Below are 11,620 nucleotides of genomic sequence, written 5' to 3'. Positions count from 1 at the left end.
CCTCCTCTCCCGCTCCGCAATTATACCATAATTTTTTATTAATTTTTAAATGTTGACAACAACGGGTAAAACTCGCTATTGGTTCCGAGAAGAATTTAACATGATTTTCGGACAAATATTCGCCTTTGAATTTAATTCGCTTATTTTCGCAATCGACTATCATCGCAAAGTGCATCTGCCAGTCGGCACCGGCTATTATCTCAGTGGCTAGTCCGGGAATGACCAAAAAAGGGAAACCTCGCTTCCTGAATCTAACAACATGCTATATTCCGTATCACTTATCATTATCAAAATTCTCGGACTACTAATATGCATTCCAAATTCACGAATATTTTCGACCGGTGCTTCTACGTCCCACACGAGAGTTTCTACGAATTCATTCTTTTTCGTCAGCTGAATTGTTCGAACATTTGCGCTATTACTCGCCGTATTATTATTATTATTATTAGTTGACGTACTAGGCCGAGTCATCGGATCATTGGCTCCATTATCGCGTGTATTCTGGTACTTTGCTGCAGAACTTTCCCCGAATTGACGCTGTGGACCATTCGATCTTTGACCTTGATTATTATGATTCCGCCAATTATTATTCGGCAAGTTTTTGCGAAATCCCTCGTTCGAATCTTTTGGTTTATTGTCATTATTATCACGATGCGAACCTATTGTTCCCTCTCGCGAATCCGGTTTACTAAAATGACCAGAGGCTTTATTCGTTCCCATCGCGGCTTCCGAATTATTTCTTGAATTATAATTATTTTTGAATCTATTCCAACCCCCTGACAGATCAAGCCGAGCGAGTGCCTTAGAAATTCTCTCACTATCAGCGTAGTCAATTGTTGACAAAATGTCACGCACGTGTGGCGGAAATTGACCGATTATTATAAAATTTATTTCATATTTTTCCATTTTAGGTACAGCCAATTTCGCGACTTTAACTTGCTGATTATAATACACTTGCAAGGATTTATCAGTATTATTAAACCGTTTATTTTCCCATTCGCTTTTTACGTGCATACGAACTTCTAATGAAAAAAATTCTTTCAAAAATAATTCTTTAAATTCGGTATAATTCGCAAAGGGAATAGTAATTGCATCGAACCATATTTTTGCTGCCCCTTGCAGCGCATCTTCAATTACTAATAATCGATCTGCTTCTGAAATATTTTTTCGAATACAATATTTTTCAAAGTTTCTTACGAATTCAACCGGGTTAGAACGGTCCGGATCAAATATAGGCAAAACTAAATTAACTTGTAAAGCTTGAAATTGCTTCAAAATACCGTTAATTAAATCGTTATTGTTAAACTGAAGGCCATTTTCACATTGTTCAGGATTACGCGTGCCGAGTGAGTCATTATTTTGATTAATATTCGAGACTTTACTTTTCTTTGAGCTACTATTTTGATTGTTACTCTTATCACTTTGGCTTTGCTTAGCCTTGTCATGGTTACTCACACTACGTAACGCGTTCTGATGTGCCTGTTTATTCGCTTTTTCTAGTTGAACGACTTGACGGCGAAGAATTTCGTTCTCCTGCGATGTACTTTTTCGCTCAGCCCGTAAACGATCCAGCTCGCCCCTCATCTCCTCCATCAGGCGTTGCTGTTGTTCCAATTGACATTGAAGCTGGTTTTGAATGTCGTCGTCAATCTGTTTTACTTTAGGCGGCATGTTTATGCTTAAAATTTCAAGTGAATTAGAATTTACACAAATAAAGTTTTCAAAAATAATATTTTACAATTTTTTCGATTTTATCGATTAATTTTGCCACTACGTTGGGCGCCAAAAATGTGAAGAATAAGCAATTTAGGAATTTCACCAAAAATTGAATATTAAACGAGAAATGAGAAATAAGTACGAGCGAATATTAACATTAACAATTTCTCAAATTTATTTCAATTAGATTGTGGATCTAGAAATTATCGACAATTTCACGAGAAATATCAAAAAACAATTGAGCGCAATTCACACATAAAATTCATACGCATTCGATCTATACAATTTAAACTACGACTTGTTAAACTTTTAATAAATTAGATTTTTATTTTATTTATTTTATAACAATAATATTTGATTCTGGGAATCTGATTAAAAACTTGTATAAAAGCGTTAGTCATTTAAATAACAAATTCCAGTTTAAAATCGCGCTTTAAGTTTAGCGACCAAAAAAAAAATCAATTATAACAAATGGGACGATAACAATTGTTTAAAAATTCGCAGATACTTAGCTGATTATTTCTTAGTGTGTCTGGAGCTCGATGCCGATCGAAATGAATTAAAATTTGTATCGACAGCGGTCAATCAGATTTTTCGCTTGACAATCAGGATACTCGCAATCCTTGGCAGCGCCACGTCAGGTAATTTCGTCACACAGGACTCGTACAAAAGAAATGATTTTGTAGACGCCACGCCAACGGATTTGTCTCGATATAGCCCTCGATTGCAGCTTATAATTTTGTGGAAAAAATCGGTGACTCAGATATTCGATTTTTTTATAGATCAATCCGGCACCCGGCACAAGAACTGGAATATTTCATTTAAGTTAATAAAATTATTTTAGCACACCACGTGCCAGCAACCAACGAGGACAATTTTCTTTTTACTCACCCCGCTAACGGGTAATTGATGCTTCTCGCTCCCAGACACCTGCGAATGTGAATCTCAGATTCGCATCGCCGACGACTCTACCGCGTACAACGACGATTTTTCGGAAATTCTCCGGACATCGACGATTATAATTACACCGCAGACCACACATTCTTCAACACCCCGTGCACACTTATAAAATTCGCTACAAAGTGTTTACATTGGACAGACTATAAGACCATTAAAAAAACGAGTTTACGAACACAAATACTCGGAAGCCCACAAAAAAACAAATACTGCCCTATGCAAACACGCTACCGAACTACACCACTCTTTCAATTTTGACCAATCAAAAGTAAAAATTCTAGAATTGGCGTACTTTTCTTATAATCTCAATATCTTGGAGATGTTCCACATTGTAAAAGACAAACGTTCCATAAATTTCAGAACTGACACAGAAAATCTATCTATCATGTATTTCGATGTAATTGATACTTTTAATAATCTCTCAAATAACCAATCTCTAAAATATTAATTCCTCTTATTATTGAACTAAAATCACCCTTATAGCTATGTACACACCTTTACACCGCATACCAACTGTGGAGAAGGCTTTAACCCACCTTAACCTAACAATATGTGTGTTGTCATTTTCAGAGAGCACATTGCCAATGTCTCTCATACTAAAGAAGTTTTTAATATTTATTATGATTATTATTTTAAACATTTTAATTATACCACCTTTTTCTACACAAAACCTGTGCCAGCCCATGAGAATGGAATTTTTGTCTTGTAAAGTTTTTCGACAACATTCATTGTATGTTTACCTTTGGAGATTATGTCTACCATCGATGTCTCTAATTTTATAAAATTTAAATTTAAATTCTCAACCCCTGTAAAATGCGGTATGTTAATATATCCTTATTTTTGACCTTTAAAATGCGATTTCCGACCATAGATCTTAAACCGATTTTTTCATTGTAGTTCCTGATGAGCCATGTACATGGCGAAAATGCATTCGAGTGGTTGTCTTGTAAATAAATTATATTAAAACCAAATTGAAATTATTTCTTATACGGACCAAAGGCCATAAAAGAATCCAAAGTTTATATTTAAAAATTAAGGTCCTTAAAAATACAACTTTTCATGAATATCCCCTTATTGCATATAAACCCTCTACTAGATGTGATACCTTGTATCTATGAGGATAATTCTTAAAAAAAGTAATCATAAATCTTTTAATTCTTTTGCCTTAATAAATTAATAATAGTCAGAATAATTTTTTAGTGAAAAAAAATTATTCAATTAAATAACTTAATTTTTTTTATAAAAAGTCGTAAATAGAAAAAAAAATGCTTAAATATTTTACTGAAAAATATTTTGTTTATTTTTCAAATAATTACATTTAAAAACATTTATTAATTACAAAACTAATATTTTAAATAAATACAATTTTGTAGAGCTCAAAAAAAGTTTTTGTTTTTAATCAAATCTTCAGTAGATGGTTTATATACAAATATAAGAGGCCTACCACATCTGGCCTGTCGTACAGGGCACTTGCTGTATATTTCACATCTGGTAAATTTGTCACAGCTTCTAGAGTAGCACATAACTGACCTGCGTCAAATTCCTTGCAAGGTCAAGTGAGTTACTTTTTATTACTATAATTCATTCTTATTTTGAGAATTATACAATGTTTTATAAGAATAATATTAAATAATAATAATAATAATAATAAATTCTATTATTATTAAAAATATTATATTTTTACAATGTTTAATTAATTAATTAACTAATAATAAATTTTCAAATTTACACAATTTTTTTCACAATTCCGCTTATTGGTTTATATTCAACAATTCTATCATGCAATATTAAACAATAAGCTGAAGTGTTTGTCGGAAAATTTTCATTCGATTCAAATTCCAAACGAATGTCAACTGGTCCACTTTTTAATGACTCATTTTGCTTGGAACAATCTATTACAACTAAAGGAGCGTATGTCAAAAATTCCTTTTTCGTTAAAATTGGTTGAGATTCTTTATTATAATAAGACGCTTGGAAATTAGTAAACATTTCATATAAAGTAGAATACTGATTTTTATCATAGTTAAGATTCATATTACTGTAGGGATAACATTGTGAATTTAAAAACAACTTTACATCAGATAATTGACTTGAAGTTTTTACACTCCAAATATGATTAGGAGTAACTGGTAACAAGGGATTCTGTTCGGATACAATTCCCAAGTTCTGAAGCTTATTGCAATGGATGGATCTCTTTCAATATATTTTAGTAATTTACATTTTCGTGCATCTGACAATTTTATATAATGCAACAGCCATTCAAGTTTTTCAATTACAATTTTAAATTCTTCGAGAGGTGCTTCTAGTAAAACTGCATTTGAATCAGTTCTAGATCTAATTAAAATAAGCTCATGTTTAGCATTAATAATGATTTTTTGGTAATCTTCAGCGAAACCAAAAATCATATTTAACGGTATACACACATCAAAATAACCATCATCATTAGTTAATTTTGCTTCGTCAGAAAGTTCCATCCAACCAACATTTTCGAGAAATTTGCTCTGACTAGCATCGAAAGAAACATAATTTTTCATAAGACTAGTAAGGCCGACATTTTTATTTTTATTAATCTCTACACCATTTAATTCATACTTTGCTTCCTCAAATAAATGACAAATGCCATTAGATACTAATTTTCTGCTGTTCCATCAGGTTTCACAACTTTTCCGGTTACATGAAGCGAACTTTTGCTTGGAAGAAGGCAATGATCCTGATTTTGAACAGTGATTCTTATTTCGTCACTATTATTGTACGTTGATGATGCATATGGTTGCTGCGCATGTACCTCATAGTTAGCAATAGATTCATCAAAGATGATTGGTGAATCAATATTTAAAATTTCCCCTTCCATAACAAAAAACTCTTCGCCTAAATACAAATACACAAATACAAGTAAAAATTCTTTTTATCCTCTTTTTTTCACGATTTTGAAGCCTAGACTTTTTAGTAACTGTAGATTTTGTGGTGTTAGCCGTCTCAGAACTCGTCGTTGACTGATTTTCTTTTGCCATGGTGTGTTATTTTTATAACCAAAACCAATTTTTCTTCTGTTACCAAAAACAATCCCCATTATTTTAAAGACTTTATGTGAAGTCTAATTGTTATCATCTCTCTACGAAAATTAACCAACTGTCCGTCTTGATCAACAATTTTTAACTGAATATGGTCTATTGTCTTCACTGCAACTGGTAGATAAATGACGTCATTTGGTACTTCTACTATCTTATATCCTGGTGGCACAACAGGAAAAAATTCATGAATAGTATGCACTTTTTCCCCGTTTATATATGCTCCTGTAGTTATGTTACATTCTACTCTTAAAGAATTTATTTTAAAAATTGATACTGGTTGATCAGATTCATGATATTCCTGAGCTTTTAATTTGCGCGGAGAAAATCTTAGCAAACTGCCTATAGAGTCGTTTGGTTCAAAATTAATTTCTTTATCGCAATAAATTGTACATGTTTTATTACCCGCGTGGAAACGGAAAAATGGCAAAGTCTAATAAAGAATGGCCAAAGTTTTAGACAAAGTAATCAAGCTCTGAGCCATACTTTGAAACCTTGGCCAACAACTAAAACACCATTGCTTATGTCCGTTTCCCATACTTCAAAATCTATCAAACCTTGGCCAAAGGCAAAAATGTTTTTCATCGTGAAATTTTTTTCATTTTGAACTAAGTCCAAAATCTGGCGAACCATGGCCAAGAGCAAAAATTTTTTTAATAGTGAAATTTTTTTAATTTTAAAAAGTTCAAAATCTGGCAAACCATGGCTAAAAGCAAAAATGTTTTTACTTACCAATTTTTTTTTAATTTTGAACTAAGTCCAAAATCTAGCGAATCATGGCCAAAGGCAAAAATGTTTTTACTTACCAAATTCATTTTTAATTTTGAACTAAGTCCAAAATCTAGCTGTCCAAAAAGTCTCAAAAAGTCAAAAACCATGGCTAAAGGTAAAAATGTTTTTAATGACTAAATTTGTTTTATATTTTAACTTTAGAGAAATTCTGGCAAACCATAGTCAATGGCAAAAATATTTTGAAATTGACTCAAATTTATTGACTTTTTTATACTCTACGAAAATTTCAAATTCTTTTATCAACCATTTTAAGAGATGTGAATTTTTCAAAATTTATAATTTCATAAACTGATTACTTAAACAGAATTAATTATTATTAAACTGAATTAATTATTTGATTTAGAACGTTTATTTTTAAACATTTAAAACTAAGTATTGAAAAAAAATAATTACGTAAAAACAAATTCAAGAAAATTAATTAATTAAAATAATTTTAATTTGTAATTGCAAACTAAATTGAAAATAAAAGTAATTGCAAACGAAATTGAATACAAAAATGAAAAATTGAAAAAAATGCCGATTCTCAGTCACTCATACTTTCATCAGTACATTCTCCATTTTTTCCTGGTTCTTTCTCTTCTTGTTCGCTCATATCTTGATCACCCTATTAAAAATTTCCACGTCGGAAACTACGAAATAAATCACGTTGTAAACTACGACGATTACGACGTTGGAAATTGGAATAGTAGAATGCAACGTCGTATGCGACGTCGTATACGACGTAATAAACGATCATATGATTTTCATTGTCCGGAAAATGAATAGAAATTAAAAAACAGCCGAGAAATACAAAATAAACAACTATAGAATCCGTAAAAGTTGGAAATAGTGACTAAAATAACAAATTAATAAAATTTTAAGTTTATTGTAATTGATTTAATTTTAATAATTTATACTTAAAAGCTTGAAAAGAATTTTTAAAATTTTTCATTTGTTTATTTAAATTGATTACAATTAATCACTAAAGTATCGTCTATTATAGAAATTGTTAAATTATTTTAATTAATAAGTTTTGTAGCAGAATAATTTAGAAAAAAAAAATCAAAAAGTTTTAAGGTGAGATAATGAACATAAGGTTAGAGAAATAAAAATTTAAATCCTTTAAAATATTTTTCAGCAAGATAAATAGTAATGTAGTGAAAATAATTATTTTTAACAGGAATTATATCTACAATGAAATAATAGCTTCAGTAGATTAATAATGTCTTTATTAAATACGTATGGAGCACACAATTCGGAAATAAGTATTATTAATTACTGTTGCTTAATAATCGAGAATTATTTAAACAGGAAACTATAAAAATTTTGCAATTTTTAAAAAATATTTCGCGAGTAAAATATTTTTCAAGTTGAAAAATTCAAAAGGAATGTTAACTTTAAAGTAAATAATTAATATCAATTCAAATCAGAAAAGTTGACTTTTCAACGGTATCTTCTTCGCACATCGTACAGCTTATTTTTCATATAAGTTGGTATCTTTTTCATTCTTAATTTTCTCTGTCTTCCTGACACTCCAGAATCCGTGATTTTGTTGTACAGACAGTCTATCATTAAAAAAAGAAAGTTATTAAAAAATACAAACCTTATTAGAATATTAAGAACATAAAATATTCCTATTAATTTAGCGTAAAATAATATTTATTAGTTTAATTAATTAAATAATAATTAAACTTAATAATAAAATGAAATTCTTGAAACTCATAATTTTTTAGTGCAATACTGTGAAAAAATTGATGCAAATTTTCTGGATAAATTTAAACTTTTTTTAAAATTATGGTTAATCAAATATTAATTATTTTTAATTAATTAATTAATTTATTGTTATAAATAAAAAGTAACATAAATTAGTTACTTTTTTTCGGATTAAATTTTTTTTATTGAAATTTATATATAAATTGAAAATTTATTAGGAAATGTATTGCCATAAGTAAAGAAATTTTAATTAAACTTATAACTTTTCAAAATCTCATAAGTTGCAGGAGTCAATGGTCTTCTTATTTCTTCTCCTTCGACTCTATTCATATTTGCTCTTTCAGCATTTAAGCAACGTAGCCTCAGTTCATGTCTGGTCCATAATACATCCGCTACTTCTCGCACAAACTTTGAATCTGAACGGGTCAACATCAACTCCCATACGTCAAGATGAACCCTTCTATCTTCTCGAAGATATACCTAAAGTGAAAAATTATAACTAGCATTAATAAAAATAACGGAATTAAAAAAAACCTTTAATATTTTACTAAAAGTCATTATTTTAAGCAGCTAAAGTAAAACTTGATTTCAATGAAACAAAACAAAAATTAAAAATACACAGGTTCGTTCCTCTAATTCTAAATTGTCAAAAGAAAAAAATTATTTTCATTATTTTTATATGTATCTATCATTCTTATTATTGGTTTTAAATACACACCCAATCATTTGCATTCACGATGCGATTTCCTACAACACGTCTATTAGGATCATGATTTTCGAAAGGTGGAGGATTTACCGGAGATTCTTGATATTTAGGTCTACGATGTTCTGCAGCCCTAAGTGGACGTCCTCCCAGATGTCTATCAGGTTCAGGATTATCAATGGGTGAAGGATTTCGTGCACGCTCATGATGACCAAGTCTTTGATGGTCTTTGGCCGGAGGTGGATGTCTTTCAACATGTCCATCAGGTCCAGGGTTATCAATTGGTGGAGAATTTCCAGCCCGCTCATTATTACCAGGTCTTTGATGATCTCTGGCCCTAGGTCGACGTTCTTGAACATTTCCATGAAGTTCAGAGTTTTCAACAGATGGAGAATTTCCAACGCGATCATAATGGCCAGGTCTTTGATGCTCTCCGATTCTAGGTTCACGTCTTTCAACATATTCATCAGGTCCAGGGTTCTCAATGGGTGGAGGATTTCGTGCACGCTCATGATGACCAAGTCTTTGATGGTCTCTGGCCCGAGGAAGTCCAGTCTTTGCAGAAAGTCGATCATTATTAGGCGCTGCAGATTTTTCTTTGTCTAGTCCAAGTAGTCTAGTATTTTCCTGACTTGTAGAAGGTCGACAATTTTCCTTGTCTGAATCATCTAAAAATGATAGTATTTTTATATGATTAAATGCAATTTTTATTTACAAAATACGTATTTTAACTTACCACCAGAATTTTCCAAATGCCCAGAATTTTGAACAATTTTAGAGTTTCCAGAAGATCGAAAATTGATTGAAGATGTAGAATCGTCAGAATTGTCATCATTCTCCTCGTCCGAATATTGTGAATCTACTTCTTCCAGAGATCGACGATTATCAGCTAAAAATTTGTAAATATTAGAATTTAAATTCTCTTTTTTTCAGAGTATAAAATATTTTACAAAAAAATATTTTTGGTATAATTTAACTAATTTAAGTTTTAAAGAATTTTTTAGAGAACATTTTTTTAAATATAATTGTATATAATTAATTAATATAATTGAAATTTTATAAAATTTGAAAAAACTTTAAAAAACGTAAACAAAATATAAAAAAATTAATTTTTAATCTGTTTTTAAATATCAGAACAATTAAATTATTTTAATTTACTATCAGAATGATTACCTGAGAAACTTATAGAATTTGATGACATTAAAACGGTATCGTTTCTTCCCAAACTCTCGTCGTCAGATTCGACAATGATTTCCTTGCTTTTCATGTGTTCCTCGTACTTAGTCATGATACTCTCATTTTGCTTTCATTTTGCCTCTTGTCGAATTTTGGATTGTTTTTTACGTTTCCTTTTCGGCTTCTCCACACTGCTGGTCGACTGAAAACTCATAAGATTTCTGTTCGGCAGTCTCAAACGCGATTCATTTTTCTTTTTTTCCAGATACTTTTTACTCTCTGTAGAAAAAAAAGTTGAATTTTGAATTTTATTTCTTAATTAATAAAACAATTTTAGGACGAATTTTTATATCAAACTTGAATGAATAAAAGAATAAAAGTCTATTGAAATTCATTTTCTATCATACGACCCCATGAAAATTGAGCACAAAAATTAGTGGCAAAAATTTTACAATTCCGCAAAAATTTGTTTGTCCTTTTATGCACAGAAAAAATATAAAGTAACTTTCACGACTTTAAAAATTAAGTCTAAACTATTTGGAACTTCTGGATGTTGGAAATAAGAAAAAAATATTTTAAAGCAATACTTACTTCCTAATAAAATAATGAATGCGTTTAATAAATCGCTTTTTCCTTTTCCATTTCCAGTCCAGACTTTGTACTTTTTCTTGTTGTCGAAATCATTTTCACTTTTTGGATTGAAATTTAATACACAACTTATGGGCACAAATTGTTTAACGCCACTTTTAAAATACACGTACGCATGAGAGATAGACATTTCTCCTTTCTTCGAGAAATTAAAATAGCTTGAGAAAATATGTTGTTTTTTTTTAAAAAATAACATCATTTGTGTTACCAAAGCAACATTGATTCTCAGGTTAAACGATTGACAGAATATAATAATTGAAGTAGATGAGTGAAGATAGACAAAAAACAATTTGAATGTGTCGAACGTGACTTTAAAAAATTGTCATTGGTTAAAAGATGACAATTTGAATTTGTCAAACGTTATTTTTAAAATTTTTTATTGGTTGAAAGTTTGATCATGAATAAGCCAAAAAGATATAAAAGATATCTCGAATCTGGTTCTAATGAACCTATTCCAGCGACAACAATGTACAGATATAAAAAGTCGGGGAAAGAAACGGTAAGTATATAAAATTATCAAATGCAATTCATTTACATTAAAACTTTTATAGTTTTCATGACTAGTCAATATTTATACTTATTAAAATTATTAACTTATTTATTAGTATAAATGATTAATTAATAAATTATTATTTACGCGTAATTCATTTCTAAGATAAACTCTATAATTCGTTCTATGGTAAAATTTGTTTCATTCAAGGGAGGAGCTCAGCATCAACAAAATATTGAAAACGAGAGTGAAAATCAGCAACAGATAAATTATGAGAATTTACAAAATTTAGAAAAGTTGGAATCTCATTATTCACATCCTGCCGATGAACCCATGGAATTCTCTAAATCTTTAAACAATGAAACTAATAAGCAAGAA

The 11,620-nt window shown here is 30.2% G+C and overlaps 1 protein-coding gene across 1 annotated transcript; it reads right to left on the bottom strand.

Moving 5' to 3' along the window:
- Positions 1-207: 207 nt before the first annotated feature.
- On the bottom strand, positions 208-1,671 carry LOC127280403 (putative uncharacterized protein DDB_G0293878). The gene has a single exon (XM_051303362.1). It carries the CDS (start codon positions 1,669-1,671, stop codon positions 208-210), a length of 1,464 nt encoding a protein of 487 aa, XP_051159319.1.
- Positions 1,672-11,620: the final 9,949 nt, after the last annotated feature.

The sequence above is a fragment of the Leptopilina boulardi genome, unplaced genomic scaffold, assembly GCF_019393585.1.
Source record: "Leptopilina boulardi isolate dan_hultmark-lab unplaced genomic scaffold, ZJU_Lbou_2.1 LbouV2_244, whole genome shotgun sequence".
In the NCBI taxonomy this organism is placed as follows: domain Eukaryota; kingdom Metazoa; phylum Arthropoda; class Insecta; order Hymenoptera; family Figitidae; genus Leptopilina; species Leptopilina boulardi.
This window is presented reverse-complemented; position numbering and strand designations above follow the sequence as displayed.

Excerpts from the sequence above, each read along its gene's own strand:
- LOC127280403 (XM_051303362.1), bottom strand. The coding sequence starts at position 1,671 with ATGCCGCCTAAAGTAAAACAGATTGACGACGACATTCAAAACCAGCTT.